Source organism: Empidonax traillii, unplaced genomic scaffold (assembly GCF_003031625.1).
Source record: "Empidonax traillii isolate 1590-97213 ecotype Southwest subspecies unplaced genomic scaffold, ASM303162v1 scaffold417:size1128589, whole genome shotgun sequence".
Taxonomy (NCBI): Eukaryota; Metazoa; Chordata; class Aves; order Passeriformes; family Tyrannidae; genus Empidonax; species Empidonax traillii.
In genome coordinates this window covers 48453-70768 of record NW_020955610.1, presented here as the reverse complement: position 1 = coordinate 70768, position 22316 = coordinate 48453, and the positions used below count along the sequence as shown (strand labels likewise).

At 36.2% G+C, this 22316-nt stretch overlaps 1 protein-coding gene across 1 annotated transcript in view; it reads left to right on the top strand.

The window, feature by feature from the left end:
• The window catches only part of LOC114062546 (cysteine-rich motor neuron 1 protein), a 156455-nt gene that overhangs the window by 93798 nt on the left and 40341 nt on the right, over window positions 1-22316 (top strand). The window contains exons 4-5 of the mRNA XM_027894108.1: window positions 3225-3345; window positions 20090-20211. Coding sequence (XP_027749909.1) covers window positions 3225-3345; window positions 20090-20211 — 243 coding nt within the window. The remainder of the gene's footprint in view (window positions 1-3224; window positions 3346-20089; window positions 20212-22316) is intronic.

Here is a 22316-nt window from a genome sequence, read left to right as displayed (position 1 = left end):
CCAATGCAGAGTATGTATTGTGAAGTGTCAAGGAGTGTCAAAAGGGTAATGCCTTGTCATGGAGAAATACTTTCATGTTTCCTTACTACTCCCTGGGCAGAAAGTACAACTACCATTATCACATGTAGATGTGTTGTGTTGTGTTATTCTTGAGGAACCACTTGGAATGCATCTAAACTAAAAGCAAAGGATGTTACATGATGCTTTTTAGCTGCTGTAGAAGCAGACTGGGTATCCTTGAACTGAACCCTCAGTAATCTGCAATTTTTGAAGTCTTACCACATGCTGAGCCACCATGTTACATCGGATATGTGATTACACACTTGCTACTGGATCATTAAATGCATAGTTATTAAGATCTTGCCCCTAAACTATATACTCTGTTAGTTGAAAGGACGACATAATTTGCCAGGGTGAAACTTAATACACCCTAATATACTGTGTTAACATATTCTGCCAGGAAGTTATTTTGACCTAAGCTTTAGCAGGTTCATGATCAGAGACCTTTGATTTTATAGTCTATAAAGGAGGTGGCACATTATTGCAGCTATGTCAGGGTCTGCAACCATGGCAGAGTTTCTGCTACATTCTTGTAGAAAACTTGGTATACAAATTCAGAGCCTGAGAAAATTCTTGAAGACTGTCGGAGTTGGTTAGAAAAGGCAGCCAGCCAGCTCAGTGTGGGGTCGAAAAAGCTGAATCAAACTTTATTAAAATGGAGGATCTTTATAGGGATTGGGGAGGAAGGTTCAGGAATTTGGGAGGAGCATGCTAATCCTCCAACCAGGATTGGGTGTGGGAAAATACATAAACATAGGGAACATATACATATGCATGACTGGGATAGACAGCAACAAGGAAAACAGGGATTGGTTGAGCTGCTGCGGCTCCACGAACTGTCCAATGACAGCTGACACCAGCTCTTGAGCACGATGACAGCTCAAGCTGCAGCTCAGGGACAACATTACACCCAAAAATCCTTTACAGCACAAGTTGTTTTACCACCATGATTATACTCTTTGTAATCATGAAAACCACTTCCAACAGAAGACTTGTAAGCAAACGTTGATTTGGTGTGTCTTCATTGGTAGGAAATTGAAATATGTTTATGAAGACACGTTATTTGTCAAACTATATATTTAAAGCCTAAAGCTTCTAGAATAGACTCTTTTTTTAAGCTTGTAATAAAACATATAATAACAGCTTATAATAAATCTGTTCATGAAATGGGCATGTGATAATTATTGGAATCAAAGTTGTGAAAAGACACTAGTAGTTCAGTGGCAAATGTTTGCAGTCTTATTTTTTGTTGGACAGTAGTGCAGCTAACCTGGGAAATATCTTTTTAAGCAATGAAGAATCCAGTTATAGACTGTCCTGAAACCTTAGAATATTTTCAGATTATCTGTAAGTTTGTCTCAATACTTTTTCCACTTCGAGAAACCTATTTAAATCTGAAAGATAGTAGGAACCTTTTTTCCTCTTTCAAATATTTTGCATCTCTTATCTGTCTTCATCACTTTCCTGGGAGGAAAGTATGAAACAGATGGGACTGTTCCACCTGGAGAAGGGAAGGCTCAGGGGAGATCTCTTCAATGCATTTGAACACCTGAAGGGGGTGTGAAGACAGAGCCAAGTTTTTTTTTCAGTGGTGCCCAATGACAGGACCAGAGAGGTGAAGAGCACACACACTGAAACAGAGGAGGTTCCCTCTGAACATCAGGAAGCACTTCCTTTGTCATGAGGGTGACTGAGCACTGGCACAGACTGCCCTAAGAGGTAGTGGAGTCTCCATCTAAGGAATACTGAAGAGCCACCTGGGCACAGTCCTGAGCAGCCAGATCTATATGGCCTGCCTTGGGAACCTCCAAGAGGTCCTATACTACCTCAACCATTTTATGATTAATCTAACAATATAATAGTAAGAAAAAAAATCTATTTGAAACCTCTTGATTTGGGGTTTGTTTGTAATTTTTCTTAAGTTTGTACTTTTTTAATAGACTATTTGGACTGTTTTTCAGTGTGTTAGTGAGCTATTTACTATCCTTGTAACCACTAAAATAGAGATGTGCTGAACACATGTAGTTCTGAGACTGAGATGCCTAATTATGACTGATTTGGTTATTATTGCTGTGTACTGCTGAGCATCAAGCTGGAAAAATGTAGGATCAGAAGACGGAAAACAGGCCTTTGAAGGTTATCAGCTCTTCGAGGAAGTGTGGTGTATCATTGCCAAGCTGCTTTAGTACTTCAGTAAGCAGCTATGATAATGTCAAAACTGAAATTTAATCACTAATCAGAGATATCTTACTGTACAATTTTCAGTCTGATAACATTCTGTTCATCCTGCTTGCTCAATCAGAAAGTAACTCATATCTTAAAGCGAGAAAGATGTTTTATTCTGTACTTCCTTAGTATAATTATGATAAGGGGCGGCAAATAGATAATACCTGAGTTCATATTGTTTGTTAACATGGAAGATTTAGGACCAAATAAGATAAAGATGTGTTTCAGCCTTCCTGAGAATTACTCATAAGGATTAAATTTATATTCAGCCTGGTTTGTTGTTTGTTTTTTTTTTTCTGGATTTCTAAACATTTGTTGCTTTCTAAAAACTGTTCGTCAGTCTTTCTTGTTAAGTGGAATTCTTTATCTCATTAATGCAGAAAGACTTGATAATTTGCATTTCATTTTCATCATATGTAAAAACCCAAACAAAGCAACCTAATGAAATAGTCTTTAAAGTATGTACTTTATATGTGCAGACATCAATCCATAGTGTATCACTTTTTTTTTTTTAAATTTCCTTTAACCCAAATATTTTGCTGTTTAAACAGCCTTTAATTAGGAAAAAAATAAACAATGAATTGTTTACTTTTTTAAAAGCTGTTGGAAGTATATATTTTCAGTAACCTAGTGTATGTCTAGTAACTAATATTATTCACAGGTGTGATGATTGTTTAAGGTTGCCTCATTTTTATAAATTTATTAACTAATATTAGTTCAGTTCCTTCCTGAGTCAAGAATTTTAAAAAGTGAATCTTAAAGAGAAAGGAAGTCTTTCTGTAATGTTACCTAACAAGCATGCATTCCTTGGATAATTTTTCTGATTTAAAAGATGATTTGATGCAGATGATGCATAAGTGGTTGCTTATGAGGAAGTAATTTGCAAAAAGCTTTTAAGGCATAAGTAAAAGAAATTTTCTTCTTCCCTTCCTCCATAGTGTTCAGTGTGGATTGCAGCACAGTTGAATGTCCTCCTGTTCAACAAGTTGTTTGCCCCCTGGATAGCTATGAAACCCAAGTCAGGCTGACGGCTGATGGCTGCTGCACTCTGCCCACAAGGTTGGTGTCCTGATGGCTCAGTATTTTTGACTTGTTCTCTACAATTAAAGTACTACTGTAAGCACAGGCTAATAACACATACTTCTGTGGCAAGAAACATACTAATACAGAATAAAAGAGATATGAAGTAGGTTAAAGATGTATTGGTCTGATGGAAATACGGGAATCTATCTTTTTGAAGCCAAAAAAAAAAATCTTCATAGTGCAAATGAATGAAGCTGATTTTTGCTTAAATTCTTTGAGGAGTTCATGTCTGTAGATTGACTTTCAGTTAGTTTAATTAACTTTGTAAAAGTAAATACCTTTGAAAAACTTTGGAAGATGTTTAACGGTAAGGAATTAAATGATGAATGTTCTGCCAGAGATATTTCCATCTAGTTAAAGGAAAAAAAAAACTTAGTTTTTTGTATGTGGAAGACCACAGTAAGAAGCTAAAAGATAATGACTATCTGGAACTGTAGGGAAACAGAAATTTCAAGTATTTGCTTCCATTTTACTTCTGTTGTTGTTCAAATGAGTGTAATTTATTGCGATTAAAAAAATAAAACACTATAGAATTTCTGTTTCACAATTATGCACCACTATTTGAGTTCCTGTTTTTACAACAAGTTTCCCAAAACCTGATTCAGCAGTATGCCAAATAAATACAAATTCAAGCAAAAAGTATCATCAATGAAAATATTTTACACCAAAAAGAAAATATTTCATGTAGACGTAATTAGTTGTTTTACTTAGTATGAAGGTCTTCTCACCGTAGAATATTACCCTATTCTCTGTCCATTGTGTAAAGCAGTGATACACTTGGAAAGAATTCAGAAAGTAGAAGATGGCGAAGGTTGTGTAATAGTGGATCTTCTCTGTTGGGTACCCTTTTGGGGTCACATTTAATATGGTGACTTTTTTAAAACTGGAGTTTCCATATGGGAGTCTCTTATTGCATGGAGATTTAAAACCATTTATGAAAAAAAAAAAAAAAAAGCCACCAAAAAACAGGAAAAGAGATGGGAGACGATATCATATGATGCACTAATCCTCGCTACTAAAATTTGCAAATATATTTTTAAACTTGGCAAATTTTATGGTCTGATACTTTTAAATAGTTCTATCCTTACTCAGTGAATACTACAAATGTTCTGTAATTCAGAGTAGTTTTCTTCTGTTTTCTTGTTTTCTGAATTTTGGATCAGATCATGGGTACGGATTCTCAGAATCCTTCCTTTATTCTTTAACATATTTTCCACAAAATTCCAAGGAATTGCAGTGATACCATATTAGTTGCAAGCTGACCTGGCTCATTGTGACTGCATAGGAGGCTGTAGATATTATGTAGTCATCACACTGGCATTGTGAATACAGCTCAGCATGTTCAAGACAACTAGAATAGAATGTTAGTAAGGACTGCATTCAGAAAGATAGATTATAAAGTAAATCTCAGATTATTATTTCATAAATTCACAGTTTAGATTAACACTCAGAAACCTTGATATGATAGAAAGATGAATGGTACATTTTTACTTCGAAAGTTGTTTCAACTTACTGGACTAAAAAGTGATATATAGGGCAAATTATTTTTATTTCACAGAAGTAAAATTGTGTTCTATTTTTGTGCAACCTAATATAACTTGTGGTTTGATTTTTCTAGTGCTTGCATGGAGGGAATGAAAAATATCCTCTTTATTCTTTGTCAGTGATAACTTCAGTGTTCCTTCTATCAGGGAACATAATGTACCAAGAAAATAAAACTTCATTACTTCAGAGAAATGACCAGTTGGAAATATTTTCTATTTCTAGCGCACACATGGGAACTATCCTTAAATAAAACACCTAGAGCAAACATGTTCTTGAAAGAATCTTTTTATTTCTTTGCAAACATTTAAAAATAAAATCAGTTGGTTTGCTGGGTGTTAACTGCAGCTGATGTCTGAAGTGTACTTGTCCATGTGTGTGGTAATTCAGTGATGAAACCAGTATTCTCATCTCCTGCACACAAAGACCCCAATTGTACAAGCAGGCTTTTACAGTGTGTGAATTACTAGATAACTGTGAATTCCTGAAACCTCTTGGAAATCATTTGTTTTGCGTTACTGGGATCAGAGTTTAACAAGAGATCAGAGCTGGGAAAGATGAGTACTTAGCTCCTGGAGTCTTATGACCTGATCTTATGATCGGAGCGGTTTTTGTGTTAATACCTCTGCCCTCCTTGACGTATAAAACTGCAAAAAAGACCACAATTAGCATAACCTAGTGTTTCTGCAGGCAGGTAGAAACAATTATAGGTATCTTGTACTCCTTTTATAGTTTTTAATTTTGTGGGTTGATCTATGTTGCTGCATGTTGCTATTTGGATTGCCTTAATTCAGCCAAAGCAATAATACACTCTTAATTGGAGTAGGCGAGAAGAAAAGATGAAAAACTGAATCTGGCAGCAATAAGATCGTATAAGGGATTTACATATTGTGTGCCTACTACAGATATATTTAGTTATTTTGATTTTAATATACTGCTGTGCTTTTTAAGGAAGACCATGCTGTAGTCCACACTCACGTGCTGCAGGTAAAGATGTTACTTGAAGGGGGGAATAAAGGAACACAGACATAGGGATAATCAGAAAAAAAAACTTGGGAGAAGCTTAGAGGGAAGAGAAGTGTATGTATGAAAAGAAAGAACAGGAAAGGAAACAGTGCAATTAACTGGAACATGAAAATCAAATCATTTGGATTCAGCTTCAGTGTTTTCTCAGATTTGAGGAAACATTGGAGCATTGTATTTGAAGGATCTCTGAGACTTGCATGTCAAAACTTTGGAAAAAGGCAAATGAAGTGCAGATTTATGGATGAATGAATCTACACTGGGAAAAGGGGATGTTTTCCCTTAATTTTGGAATTTCATAATAAAAAAATAAGAATTGTGAAGTATTAACATTGCATTGTCTGACTTTCAGTTTCAGGTCACCTAAATGGGTATCGTATTTTTTTTAACTGTTAGAATTAAGTTCAAAGGGAGTATCACTGTATGATTTTAGTGTACATTTGAGAACAATTTATTAAAAGCAAAGAGATATTGTTCCTTAAGGTCATAGTCTTTAGACTTCATTAAACTATTTTTGTTAAGGTTCTGGACTTTTTGACGAAATTATGATCATCTATTTCATTTACTGCCGTTAAAATAAAGGCCTAATACCAGCAGAACCAGAAAGCAGTTAAGGAGTGTACCATGGCTAAGGATGGATGACACGTTACTCAGTTGGTTAAGAAGTAGTTGACAACTTCATATACAGTAGGACAGGATTGACTTCTGTCCCACATCTTGTTCTTGGTCTGTTTCTTGTGTGTAATATACTAGAAAAATGAAGATTATTAAATCTGGTGTTAAATTGGCATTTGTTTTGAGTGACCTCTTGAATGCATATTGATAATAATGAAAACTCTGCGAGCAATACCGGGAGAAAGTGGGACTAGTAGACATTTGATACCATAAATTCTTGTTCTTGCATTCAGAGGTTACATTTGGTGTCACACTGATTTCTAAGACAGTGGTTCAAACAGAACAGCTTAGTGATTGGGCATCGGCATCAAAATACAGGTTGCTTCAGCTTTCATGAGACTTATGTTATGAGACACCTTAAATTTCCAACTACTATGTTAGGGAAGCTAAATGTAAGGAAAACAGGAAAATAGCTATTATAGTAGGAAAACTATTACATTAGTAAAGCTTAGAAAAGTCTGTCTCTGCTCTTGGTAAAGATGCTCCCTCTTCCAAGGAGCTTGTTGAAGAAAAAAATGTATTAGAGCTCCTACAAAACCCATGGTATTACAGTTTTGTTTATGGAAGTTTGTCATCTTCTGTTACAAAGTTAAATGAAGAGATGATCAATATGAAGTGTACAGAATCTGTTACCTTCAGATGTTCCCAGTTCTTCTGTTGTGAGTGAAGTTTCTTCAAATTTTCAGATTCCCTTGAGAATTTATTTCTGAGTGTACAAATCTTTATTAAAATGTGTTTAATTTTATCTATGAAAAATGAAAAGCAACAACAGGAGCTTATTTCAATGATTGTCATTGGCTTATATCTTCATTGCTCACATAGCTATTTACGTTTTTCACAGGATTTTATACAGCAAAATAAACAGCATGTTTGCACCAAATATTTTTGGATCACCTTTTTCTTTGTGACTGTTCTCAGAGTCGTTTGAAAGTTTAGTCTTACTAGTCCTTACTAGGTCTCCACTTCTTGCTATAGTTTTATATTCCTGCTTCTGTGCTGTTGCCTGTTACAGATTTGGTAATTTCAAGATTCACTCAGTGCTCTGTTCTCAGAGATATTTCACACACACACACCCCTTCCCCCCACCCAGCTATTCTTGGTCAGTCTTTTAATAAGACCAGATAAACCAAGAAAACTCGATAGAGAATAGAAAGATGTTAGTACCATGCCAGCATAAAAAAGAATAAAAGCTAAGTAATTAAATCTGGTAGTTTTGGTATCAGTTGTAAGAAAAATAGTGGGAAAACTGATAGAGGACTGAATTAAGGATTAAAGGATGTAATTATAGCTAGAAGCAACCGATATTGCGTTGACAGAAGCAGTTTGTGGAATCTCATTATGTCTTCTGAAGATACTAAGTTTGCCTTAACAGTTTGACCATCAGAGTGCTTTCCTTTTCAATTTCAGTCTTCCATAGTCACTAGTTTGTTTTGTTTTGTTTTTTTGGTATTGTATTCTAACTTTAGAAAACAAAGAAACAAAAAACAACTAGGACTTTTTATTTAATGTTGTCTCACAATGTTTACTTTATAAAATGAAAATGTATCCCCTTCCCCAAACTACTTAACATTGGAGAAGAACATTTCCCACACTTCTCCTCAGAGTTTGAAAGTGAATCAGTGTCATTCTCCTTTACCTCCTGAGATGGACTCTTGCAGCATGCTCATGATGGTTTCTGTATCTTGCTGATAATACAGGATATAGTTATATCCTTCTGAGATGAGAGGTACATCCAGGTGTATGTTCACTAAATCTCAATAATAAGTTTGCTTTAGATACTTTTTAAAAAAGCTCACGTGATAAATCTGAATATGTTCTAGATTACAAAAAGTTCAGAAATTTAATTGATACATGTTTATCTCTCAAAATTTCCAGTATTTTATTTTCTACCCAAGTCTTAGTTTTTTTTTTTAAAAAGCAGTTTCAAGAATGATGTGGTAGAATGAGGAGAAAAAGCGATTGTAAATTAAGCATAAGAGAACCAGATAAGTTACAGAGAAACAGAAACTTAAAGAGCAGTGAACTGCTTAATAAAACAAAAGCAAAAAGGAGTACAAGTCACGATGACTGTTTCATTTGTCAGAAAAGTGATTAAGAGCAAGTCTTACAAGATTGCAGCCCGAATGGCTTGTGCCTGATGGATGAACAAATGAAGACTCTTTGAATTGGACCATTTCACTCTCACTTAGTTACAGATAGCTGGATATCATTACAAATGCAAACCTCTCAATTGGCTCAAGTAGCATGAAGGAGTGGGATTATAGTTGTATGGTTTAGAAGAAAACCTCTGGAAAAAAATTCTTAAATGAATTAGTCATAGAACTTTTTTTTTCCTTCTTTGAATAGTCTTTTCCATGTTGTTTTTCCCTTATATGTGGCTAAAATGTCTCAATCTGGGGCTGCTGTGAATGGCAATGCCACGGTTTGGTCTGCAGTATGGTAAAGAAGAGAAACAGGCTTGACCAGCAAGTCCAAGTGTTAGTTCTCTGGATGATATAAAAAAATACTATTTAACATTGTAATCACCTACTCAGTCCCGTTGGGGGGTCCAAGAGGCAATTTATATGTGCATTTTGTTTTTCCTGAGCATTAAAGCTTTATTAGAAAACAACCCAGTTTTTCCCTCTGTCCCACCTCCAATTCTTAAATACTTGCATTTTTATACAGCTCATGAAAAAGACTTGATTTAATCAAAAGTTTTAATTTAAGCTGTATTTGGACAGAAGTTGAATATAAGTTAGAACAGTAAAAAATAGATTTTATTATCATATGTAATTACCTTTGAATGTATGAAATAGTAGGAAAAAGAGTAAATCTACAAAGTCATGTTCCACTTTGAGAATCTTCTGTTAAGAAAACACACTTTTTCATCTATCCTGGATTAAATTATTTTTATCATGAGTGTGCTTTATTTAGCAGTTCTAAAAGACGTTAAGGGTTAGTAGCAGTTGCAAAAAACACACCTCTTTTAGAGGCCATTGAAATTTATTTATAATTAGTGTAGTGAGAGGTCAAGGGATAATGGCTTTAAACTGAAAGAGGATATATTTAGATTAGACATTAGGAAGAAATTATTCGCCATGAGGGTGGTGAGACACTGGAACAAGTTTCCCAGAGAAGGTGTGGATACCCATCCCTGGAAGTGTTTGAGGTCGGCTTGGGTGGGGCTTTGGGCAACCTGCCCTAGTGGAGTAGGTTTTTCTTTTGACAGCATCTGTAGAGGTGGCCTTGCAATCCCTGATTAACTTTACATCTGTACCATTTAGTAGGAAGGGTTGTGTGCACCCTTTCTGTTCACTCCTCTTAGCTGTTTGGCTGTTCCACATCCTTTCGATTCTCGCATGTCTGTCTGCGTTGTTTTCTTAGGTCTTTCTGTCTTCAGAAGACCTTAATTTTATGATAAATTATTTGTGTGTTCCATACAGGATTCACCACTTTGATTTCCCCAACCTGCTTTAGGGGGCAGTCATGATTTTCCAGGAAGTGTAAATTTTTCCTCATTTTCCCTATACCAGTCATCTCTCCTAAGCAACTTTCTCTGATACAGAGGTCTCCCTTGTATTTGTTCTAGAATTTTAGATCCTTCTCCTCCACCCATCTCATCTTCAAGAATTGGTATCCCAGAGAAAAGTGGTTGTGGATCCCAGTTTTTGTTAAAGGAAGGTTCAGCTGGAACTGGTAAGACCAAGTAAGAATCCCAACACCTGTATCTTCCTGAAATTTCTATTCAGGGATTGACTTCTGAGTAGCTTGGGCGGCTGCACAAGGCGTCTAAAAAAAGTATGTTAAGGGTTTTGCAGCAGCTTTGCTATGCTTCTTAGAAACTCTGGTGTCTAGCCATTGTGACCAGTTTTGCTCAAGTTGTTCCTCCTGTACTTTAACTCTAGCAGATCACTGCCATCTCAAGTGCATCTGACCATCGGGGTGTAACACTCAGTGTTGAATTGGAGACTGTTGCTTATTGAAAAGGCAGGTTTATATTGAAGGAATGCTCTACACTGATGCCAATTGAACCCATCCCATGTCAAGTTCAGGCTTGAAGTAGGCTTTTGGTTGTTTTGACAGTTGATGAATAGAACACTGCAATTTTGTGAAGTTTCATAATATCTGGAAATAGGTGTTTAGAGATTTTTACTTTAGTCTTTAAAACCCTCAAAAGTTGGGGAATGGCAAAAATTTTTCTCAGAAAGTGGTATTCAGTCCTGTTTACAGACTACACTGTACTGAATATTCACAAAGAGCAAGGATAACAGGGCATGAGTGTAACCTTTATAACGTGATCCATGTCCATGTCTGCCTTCTACATAGTGTCTTCCAGGAGATGTAATGAATTCCTGAATTCAGAGTTCAGGCATTCCCTTTCTTCCTTACTATGGCTGCCTCAGGAATTCCTAGATGTTCTCAGTGTGATGGTTATTGCTGCCTAGGCATCGAGCCTCACAATGTTGGTTGTTTTGGCTAGCAACCATATTTTTCTGAAGTCCACAAATGAGGAAAAGATGATAAGTTGGTTGGTTGGTTGTTTTTTTAAAGCCATCCCAATAAAACTTGAACAGAAGCTCTTGAAACATAAGACATTTCTGGAGCCTGATGGGTGACCTCTGAGTATCAGAGACGTCAGGCAAGGAGAGGAAACATGAGAACGTTTGCAGAAGAAATAGCATGTAAATCTTTTGCAGAAGAAGTTGTAAGATATCGTAAGTACAGAGGTCCCTGCTTGCATCTTTTATAAGATCAGCTTTTTGTGCTTGTGTGATCTGTTGAAAATACACATCCATGGTCTTAGAGCAATTCCTAGGAAGTACTAAATTGGACAACCTTGAAAACAATTCTACCTAAAGGAAGAAGCACATTTCCCAAGAGCAAAACAAAACAAAAGTATTTCTGCAGGGGGAGGAAGTATTGATGATAGCTATGCAAATAATTTTATTATTTTAATGTATGAGTTTTTATGGTAAATTATATGTAGTTCTTTAATATGACCCTGTGCTGAGTAAAAGTTATATTTTACTCCTCCGCTGTGGAACTTTTAAAGAGGAATTTTAAGCCAGATAAATTAAAATGACTCTTAATTGTTTCTACTTGTAGGTGACATTTTATGCTTGGAATTAGAATGAGATTATAGTGTCTATAGAATTTGATTTTGTTTCCATTCTTGATAAGCAAGCTAGTGTTCGAACTATTTCAGTTTATAATAAGCTGGTAGATGTATCTTTCTGTTACAATTTTTGTTTTCAGTTGGCTGTCTAACAACTAATCACACTGAATATTGTTTTTCCTTCTTCCCCTAAGACTTCCCACTGTATTTCGTTTCATTTCTTCTACTTAATTAGCTAATAACTTGTTTGGAAATTGAATAGGTGATTTAGCTGAGAATAATTTCTGACTTGAATAGGCAAATTTCTTTTTGTATCACAGAGATCAATAAGGTCTCTGACTGTTGACTTCAGACTGACAAGTGCACAGATGCCTAGGGAAACCCATATACATAAAAACACAGTAGAATTGTAATCTGGATGTCTGCATTTTGGAAGAGAAGTAGGCGTGAGAATTTCAAAGCAGTTTCCAGTGGTGTATAGAGAGATGATAATGTCAGCATTACTGAGGTTATAAAAAAAGAGTTTGAAGTTGTGTTTCCTCTAGGAAATAGCAGTAAACATCATGTCAGAACTGAGCAGCCACAAATTGCTGTTTCTTTTTTCCTTCTCAAATTACTGGATAAGTAGAAAGTGGACCTGAAGGTTGTGGACTGTTTTAAAATTAGACCTAGTTTCTCACTACTTCTTTGAAACATCATTGGTGAATTTCAGTCTTGTTTCTACAAAAGCATTACAGTTCTTGCATGTGTGGTTCCCACTACATGGAAAAGGTCTCATTAATTGAGTGGAGCTGTTTGGTCTCAAAAACACTTCAATTTTGGAGCAAACTTCTGGCTTCATTTTTACTCAAGGTGAGGTTGAATGGGACTCTGAGCAACCTGACCTACTTGAAGATGTCCCTGCTTATTGCCAGGGATGGGGTTTGACTAGATGACCTTTAGAGGTTCCTTTCCAAAGCAAACTATTATACAGAGTTGCCTTCAGGGATACAAGAGAAGTGTTTAATAGCATGAATGACATGGAAAAACTAAGCATGAAGTAATTATTAGGGTTGGGGTTTTTTCCCTTTCGAAGAGGAGAAAGTGGACATGAAATTAAACAGGAAATTAATTGAACAATAGTATGTTTTGGGTAGGTCGGTGGGGGGTTATGCTTTTTTTTCCAAGGGGTTTTTGTTTGCTTATGGCAAAGCTATCCCTGATGGCTTCGTTTCAGGGAGATATGTCATTCAGGAGTAAGTTTGGAGTTAAAAGAAAATTGAAGTTAATGAATTACTTATAAAACTATTATCTGTAAGTGATTTTTGACCTGAAGTCCTTAGGAAATGTGTTTTATTTGTAAGACGATCAGATATTTATAATTCCTTATTAAAAATCAGTGAAACAAGAAAATAAGTAGCTTTTCATGGTATCAGAAAACAGACATTTGTGTAACAATTAATACCTTATTTTTAGTTTTGAAATGTTTTTTATATTATGAAGGGTAAGACTGATAAGCCTAAGAAAAAGTAACTGAGGTGTGTAGTGGTAAAAACCACTGGGATCTTCAACAGAGGAAAACACCAGCTGATACGGCAAAATATGAGAAAAATTTAAGTTGGACTGGTTTATATTGTGCTTTATTTCCTGTACTGGTGAACTCAGAAGGGTCTATATATATATCAGTGTGCTTGAAAAAAATCAATGCACCTGAAAAGTCAGTGCACTTGGCCAGTGGCTGTATGCCTACAGGTTCCATACCATGATTCTTTTGTGTCTGTCCCCTTTTCCTGTCTCATCCCTCAGGGAAACAGATGAGTTGATTTAATATTAATCAAAGGATGAAATCAAGTCTTTTAGTCAAATAAACTCTTTAGATTCTAGTAAGCCTTGGAACGATGGTAATCTACTCGACCTCAGTGCTGATTTTTTCAGCATCTTCCTTTACTTGATGTCTGTTTGCTATTTCCTAATATACAGAATTTTAGAAAAGAATTCTTACTTGGGAGCACACCAGCTTTGATCTGTCAATAAGTAACCCTCCCTGGAGAATTAAAATAGGTAGAACTTCCATATGAGTCAGTTTGTATAGCAGTGGGGACAATTTTTGAGCATTCTGAAACGGTCTGATAATAAGTGTTATATGCAATATGTTATATTTCAGTTTTTCTGTCATCTCTTTCTACATGTTTATAAGTGATCTCTGAAATAAAATACTGAAAGATTTCCCTGAAAAATGGACATTTTCATTACTGATGTGCTCAAACATGTCTTTATCATGCAAAATGCATGAAGTAGTGATCCTGAACTTGTGAGCAAAACCTCTGCAATCTGTGTGCCTGAAGATTTAGGAAAATTCTGGAGTTTGTTTTCCAAGACTAGTGTTCATTTGACTCCTTAAGCTGTAGCTTGACCAGCTGTATTTAAAAATCATCATCTAGTTTACTCAACTTACATTGCAGCTTCAGGTGTGAGTAACATGGAAATAAGCCTTCAATAATTTCATGACATCACTGTGTTAGTATTTTATTTTGCTGTATCATCATCACTTATACCCTGTGCTTTATGATAGGGAGGATCTTGTAGTTAAACCCTTTTCTTTGCCACTACTGAGCTTTGATAATGCTGGGAGTTCTCTTCTGAAAATTCCTTATTTCACAGTATCCTAAAATGCTTATATTAACAGATCTGTGGGAGTTTCCTCTACTACATTTGAGTAATATAAGTGCTAATTATGTAATGCAAGTTATAATAGATTGCTGCAAGGGGCGAAAAAAAGAACTGATAAAATCTCCACATTAATGTGATATATGTTTCAGGAATGCTTTTCTCTAGTCTCAGTGCTTTAGACTTTAATTTTGTTTTGATCCTCAAAATAAATATCTCTCTTGTCAACACACCCCTGCCCCAACCTTCCCATTCACTGGTACTAAATCTTTTTTTCCAGGGTGTCTGTTCTTATTTTCATAGTCATTATGCCTTGTGCCTGGAGAACTCTTTTGATCCTACCATCAAAACAGCTTTTCTGAGGCTAACCAAGCCCTTCTCTCTTTAAATCTGTTTAATAACAGAAGTAAATGAACCAAGATAATTGGATTTGAAGTAAGAGTTGTCATTTACAAGTATTCGATTTGATTTTTTTTTTCCCCCATCTTCTTCCTTTTCCTTTTTGCCCTTTGGGACCATAAAGAAAAAAAGAGAGGGATTATATTAAAAAAAAAAAAAACACCACACAAAACAAACAAACAAAAAAAAACCCATGAAAAAAAAACCACAACAACAACAAAGACAACCAAACCAAAACAACTCCACCACTGACACCCCTCAAACATATATTAAACATATAATGAATATATTTATTTTCTGAAGAACGTAAAAACTGAATTTAAAAATCAGGCCATTTATAGTATTGAAGGAGTCACCTTCCTCAATCTGTAAAGCATTCATTAATGAACACCATCTCATTTTTGGTTCTTTATATATTGAAATTTGCCTTGCTCAGTTGTTGAAATTTCTAGGATGTTGTTGAGTGGGTTTTTGGCTTTGGGTTTTTTTTTTCATTTTTGTTTGTTTGTTTGACCTGAAGAACTAGAAACAATTCCTTTTACCAGTCAGGTTGATTGTGTACTTTAAAAACTTCAGTTCAACAAACTTCTTTGTTGGGCTTCTTGGTTCCTTCCAGGCCATGCCACCACCTTTTCAGGCTACATTCCATGAAGCCTCTTGCATAATTGTTTGATTATTCTGTTTTTTCTTTCTGGGCCCTCTTTTTGGTAACATTGTACTCTCGTACAGGACTAGTCTTCCTTGTTAAAAGAACACGTTCTTCTTGGCTTGACTGGGGTCCTGTTCCGGGAATAACATCCCAAGAGGCACATTTCCTTAGAACCTTTGTTAATAAGGTGCGTGAGGGGCAGACGTTGAGTGCCGAGTTCTCAGTAACTCAAGTACTGCCCTCCCCTTTATCTTGGAACTTTTGGATGGCACCATGCCATTTGATGTTGCAGTGGTGTCACTGCAAGGTATGTAAAGGGAGAAGGTGATGTACAAAGCAGTCTTCTCTCTGGGAAGGTTTCCTTGTAGCAACTTCTGTGTCTATTTTGCCTAGGCAAGTTGCATTTACAGTGGGAACAGCTCAGAAGCAACATTGTGCCTTACTGAACTGCAATTTGAACAGCTAAATTTTGTAGAAATTAATCTGAGAGTGACCATGGCCACTGTCAACAGGCTTAACTCAAACTGACCTGCTAAACTTCTTCAAACCTAATGTTCCATTACTGAGGGTAAGATACAGGTGGATAGCTGTCTGTGACAGGGCACAGAGCTGGACTGCAACTTATCTTCCATCTGAATCTCTGTCTTCAAAATCACTTCAGAAGAATCTAGTTCTCTAAAACCCATCTTGCTCTCCTACTGAAAAGGGATCACTTGCTCCAAATTTCCAGATGTTGTTTTGGCAACGTGACAGCCATTCTAAGCTACCAGAATTCTTTCTGATGGACTTCTGTCTCCAAAACAATGTTTTCCATGCTAATAGCCTGGATAATGGTTAAAGGTTTTCCTAGCAGAGCTGGCTGAAAAGAATGCAGACTATTTAAAAGTCCATCTGAGATTATATGCTATTTTGACGTTCCCTTATGCATGGTTTATTTTTTAACCAAATGGGAAGTCACTTTATAAAATTTTGGAGCAAGAGGTTGTATTTGCTTGATCTAGTATGTGAAACTTTCATTGCTCTAAAGAGAAGGGAGTTTTTGATGCAGAAAGGAACATTGGCTCCCCCTAGTCCTCTAAATATCTCTTTCAGCTCTTTTTATGGAAGATTGTCCTATCTTAAGTTATTTAATGTGGTGATTCATATTTTCTTGTCTTTCAGTTTTGTGGTTTGGGAGTTTTTTTAAGCTATTGATGGGAAAAAAATGAGAGGGGAAAGGCACAAGTTATTAATCTAGCCATGTAATGTCATCCTGTAACTCTAATCAGTAACCATGAATATGAGATAAAGAATAAGAAAGATACAGACATATCTGAGAAAGCTTATTTTGAAGACAATAGGACTAGGAGTTCTCCAGCTCATAAGATTTGGAAAATCAACATCCACAACTATATTTTCATCACATATACTGTTTTCTCTGTGGATTTCCAGGAAATTTGATCTACCTATTTTCCTGGAGGTTATCTGGATGTTGAAAACAGGGTGATTGAAGTGGAACTTCATATTTTTATTTAGGTTTTTAATACTTAGGTTTTCAGATACTTTAATACTGAGGCTTTCAGATTGTGTCTGTACTTTATTTTGTTATATATGTTTTGAAAGATTTTTTTTCTTTCTTCATTACTAATGTGTAGGCACTTATTTCTTTGTCTCGTTCTTCTCAGAAGGGAAAACCATCTTTCAAATCAGTGTCTAGATGGGTTAAGGTACGAATTCCATGAACCTGACAGCAATAATTGTTCTTTTTTGTCGATTACTAGAGATAATTTTTTAAATTCCTCTCCCCAATTCCCTGTGCCCCCAAATTCCTATACTATTGGGACAGCAGAAGTGAGAGATAGTAGTCATCTTAAAGAGAAGCTGCTGACACAAATCCTTTGGATTTTTTGAAGACATGTAGTACAAGCCATAATACCTTTTTTTGCCTTTGCGTCTCTGAAGATAAATGACATACAGTAAAGAAAATAATTAGATTTTCCCTTTCTTTGTATTTACAAAAAAGTTGAGAAGAAAATGTCAAAAGCAGAGATGTGATAATTAAAACTTTGGTTTCTGTTACTATACTGTGGTATATATGTGCAATTAAATTGCTTCACTTTATCTTGACATATTTAGCATTATTTGTGAAATGTGATACAATTAAGACTATTTTTTTCAAGGACTTATTTATCTCTTTATAGTAAATGCTTCTATAATACAATAATTCAGGCATCAGTTTCAAACAGTTTAAGAAAAGTTCTGTGAGATTCCTCAATTTTACTTGTATTTCTTGCAAACTTCCTTCTGAGTAATACCTTACAGTGGAGAATATAACAATTTTGTCTAACACTGGTAAAGTTAAAGGGAGATGTATTAAAACCCTATCTGCTGAGAGGTGGCTTTTCCTCATTCATTGAATGCTGATCAGAGATGAAGTGGCTGCTGGGCAGTTAAGAAGACATGCATGTCAGAGGAGACTCAAGCTTCTTAGTTTTTGAGCATAAAGAATAAGCAAATGCATTAAGGGCTGATAATGCTTCTTACTAAGAAGTGGTTTAATGGGCAGGTGTCTCAGTTTAATTGAGACAAGGGTCCCCCGCCGAGGATGGATTAGGAGAAAAAGACCCAAACCCTCTTCTCCAGCAATCACAGATTCGAAATTAAGAGGCTCCGATTGAAGGAAAGCAAACCATGGAAAAGGGAAAAAAGGAAAAACAACAGCCCTCTACTAAGTATGCGTGCATCAACGCAACACGAGGGAAAAAAAAGGAAGGGAAAAAAAAACCAAGTAAAACAACCAAACAACACCCCTACACCCACCAACAATCCCCCTCAAGAACAAAACCGATAAAACCGGCAAAAAAAGAAAATCAAATAGTTCAACTCTCAGCACTCTCCGGTGCAGCCCCAGCCACAGCCAGCAGGGGGCGCCGCCGCGTCACTGGAGATGCAAAAACCTGCAATGTCTTACACCGTTCACCAGGTGGCGCCGCCGAGCCATCAAAAGTGCAGAACTTGCACCAGGTGGCGCTGCCGAGCCATCAAAAGTGCAGAACCTGCAATGTTCCACAGTAGTCACCAGGTGGCGCCGCCGGACCACTAGAGGAGTGGAACCTGCAACGTCCAGCGCCCGTCACCGGGCGGCGCCGCGGGATCCCCGGTCTCCGCCGGGTGGCAAGGGAGGAGGGGGGAGGGGGAAGGGAAACAGAAAGTTCTCCCAATGGAAGAAAAAAAAACTCACGACTCGGTGAAAGTCCCGCGGTGGAAAAGAACCAAGACTGCAACCAGCCCGTAACTCTGCAGAGAGCTCCCACAGGGAAAAAGGAACAAAGGAGAAACCAGGCAGTCTCCCCCTGCCAGCTGTAGCCTCCCCTCCTGCTCCCGAGCTAAGCTCCCAACCACTCCGCCTTCTTCCCAACTCCTCCCCCGTCGTTGCCAGGAGACTAATTCTCGGTCGTTAGGAGCCAGGCCGACTCTTTTGTTCACTTGATGGTTCTTGAATAGCATTCATGCAGGGGGGGAGGGGGAAGAAGGGGAAAGGAAAAGAAAAAATTCCTTTCTCAAATCAGAACTATGACAGCAGGTTATCTTGGGATACTTAAAATATTTGAAATAGAAATTAACAAGTAGAGTTCTTATTTTTTTAACTCATAATTACAGGATCTTCTGTCAAGTTCTTTGTTTCCATTTGACATATATGTGTATTTATAGTAGGCTAAACCAGTCTATGGGGAGGTTTTGCCAATAAAAATCGATTTGCAATTGAAAAATGTGCTATGCAATGAAGTTTCTCAGCTATGATATTTGCATATTTCTCTTTGTTCATTTTGTCTTGCACTTTCTTATAGAACCATTGCTACTTTCCTTGTAGTGTGCCCATTGTTCAGGGCAAGAACTCTGTTAAATGTAAACTTATCAAAAGTCCTAAGTGTTTGACTTTTAAATGGTTATGTTACTTGTAAACCAAAGAATCTGGAAACAAATGTGATTACTGTTTATCTACATTTTATATTTTCCAGTTCCTTAAGTTGTTTTCTTAAATAAACAAATAAATACTACCTACATGGAGAAAATAATCTTTTTAGAATTGTCCAAAACTAACCACAGTATGTAATATACCTAGCTTCCTACATAATTTGACATCACATGTAATTGGTTGCCCCTTCCACAAACTGCAGCACCATCAACACCAAAAGAGAACTTGCAATTATTTTTATTTGGCTTAGATTTAATGGCTCTGGACTTCCTTTAATTTTTTTCAGCATAACACTGCATATAATATGGTTTGCTAATGAGAGCACACTCTTCTGATGAATGGATGCAATTACTGCTATTAGTGTTTCACCAATTGTGTTTTTTCAGATAGAATTGGATGAGAAGCCTAATTTTGGAACTCTGGAGAACACAGTTATTTTCAAACAATCCGGAAATAGTTTTCTACATTTTTACATACAGCACTAGAGCAGCATTGGTGTTACACAGTACTGTCTTCTTGTTTCCTTGACCAGCAAACAGAGTTTGGATGGTTAAAAAAAATCTTTCAGGTTGATAAGCTGTCTTGATTGAGTTAATAAAAGGTGATTCTAAGATGTGAATATGGCAAAGCTGGAACTTGTCCTCTGACTTTCCAATTTTCTCATGCTTATTCTTTCATCCTGTATGTGGCTTCATTTATTTATGGGGTTTTCCTTGCTGTTCTTTGGTTTCAGATGCGAGTGTCTCACTGGTTTATGTGGTTTCCCCATGTGTGAGGCAGGCTCCGTTCCCCAGATAGTCTCACGTGGAGATGGAACACCTGGCAAGTGCTGTGATGTCTTTGAATGTGTCAATGGTATGTGAAACCTTCTCTTACACCTGGAGAGGAGGGTTTTATCTATCTCTGGAAAATGCTGGGCATTTGGTTATTTTTGTGTTGTCAAGATCTAAGAGAAATAATTTTCTTGAGGTTCATTCAGTAAGAAGGAACTGGAAGTTTAGATAAAGTGGGAAACTGTCATTTATAAGTTATCATGTTTCTTTAATTTCTAAAAGACTTTTCCCTGTGACTCAGGGAATTACAGTTTTAGCAGGACTCCCTAAACACGTTTTTCATGTAGTCTTTTGCCAGTAGCAGACGAGAGAGTCCTTCTAGAAGTGAAAGTTTTGTTAACCATTGCAACTGCTTGTTGCAGCACTGTAAGGGAAAGGAAGCTGTTCAGATTGTGGGATTCGCTTTCAGAATCAATCGCAGACTAAATTTTAACACAAATATACAACATTTAGAAATTTTAAGTCAGTGTAGGAATATATTTATTCTGATTATTTGCTTCCCAATCTAAATGTTTAGAAAATGTTTTAAAACCTTCAATTTGTTATGCAAGTGACATATTTCAGGACTGCTCTGTGTTATATGTGTATGGAACTTCATATATGCTATATAGGGTGAGTTGTGAAGAAACTTGACATTAGACTATTGGTAAGGGGAAAAATACTCTTTAAACATTGCATGCTCAGATTATTTCTGAGCATAAAAAATTACAAGTTGGTGCAATATTTATTAATTAATATTTATTCAGCAATATTTGATCCTGGTTAGTAGTGCATGTGTCATATGTTTGAAACAGCTGTTATTTTACAATAGTCATTGGATATGCACATAAACATGCAGAGAGAGAGAGAGAAAGGCAGAGGTTTCCCCTGGAGTATGTTTGTGATATTTACACATATCAATATTTTAAATACTGAAATGCTGAATCAAAAATAATAGTACATATAAGGGAATATTGTATATAAAAGTTAAGTTCTTTCATAAGAATAAAATAATTTGTATCAGGAAGTCTCACAGATTCTTTAGCTTTCAGACTAATACTTTCACTATTTGGGATAAAATTGTACAAATGTAACTTACCTTGTTTTTGTTTATTTACTGCCTGTTATGCTAAAGTAATACTCATCTTCCTTCGTTTCATATTTGTTTCATTCTGTTAAAGTATTATTTCTGAATCTGATTTAACTGTGTGACACAGCTCAGTGCAACGTTTGATTCAGGATTTGCTTTAGTAGTTTGAGCAAGAAATGGAAAGCCAATTTCTGATATGATGTCTTTGCTGGTGTGAAACAATCTCAAAAGTACAAACCACCTTGCTAATTGTTTCTCTTCAGTCTGCATATTATTTGTGGGTTCTGCTAACAGAATTATTGCAGTTTATATTATAGCAGTTGTGAGATGGAGCTGTTTAAATTGCCCACTTTTTTTTGTCCTTAGTCATATTCGTATTCTATTTCCAAGGAGCAGTTATACTCATTTTTCCTTGGTAACAGTGAATTTGGACTGTCTTAGCGCTGTTGCCCTGTGCATCACTGCTTTATTGCTCACTGTAACTCACTCCAAAGATTCCAGCTGGTTTTGGGTCAGAATTCCCTTTTGCCTCTTTTACGTTCTCAATCTCCACCTTAATAGCTTATGAATGCAGCGTAAATTGCAAGAAAACATAGGAGTTTTTGAAGGGAAGTTGATGCCACAGGGGAAAGTAGAAAGGCCAGATTGAAGAAAAACGAAGATTTGTGGATTTGTCTTGTATATATCCTTAAAATCAGTATTAATATATTACAGTCCAGTATCAAAATTGTCCTTTAAGAAGTTCTTAAACAAAAATAATTCTGAGAAACCTGGCCAGAAAAGTTAAATACTTTTTTTTAGAAAACAACATTTGTCATTATGCAACTTATTGCTACAATCAGATTTTAAAAAAAAATAATTCTGTATGATGTAACTTTAAATTGCTTCAAGCAAACTTCCAGGTGCAGTTATTAATGATGCTTCACTTTGAAAAGAGGAAATAGTTACAAACCTGAAGATGATAAATATTTTTAATAACAATCTGTGAGCAACTGTGAAACTACTAATGAGTGTGTGACATTTGGATTGTGTGACAGATCATTGGTAAAGAGGACAAA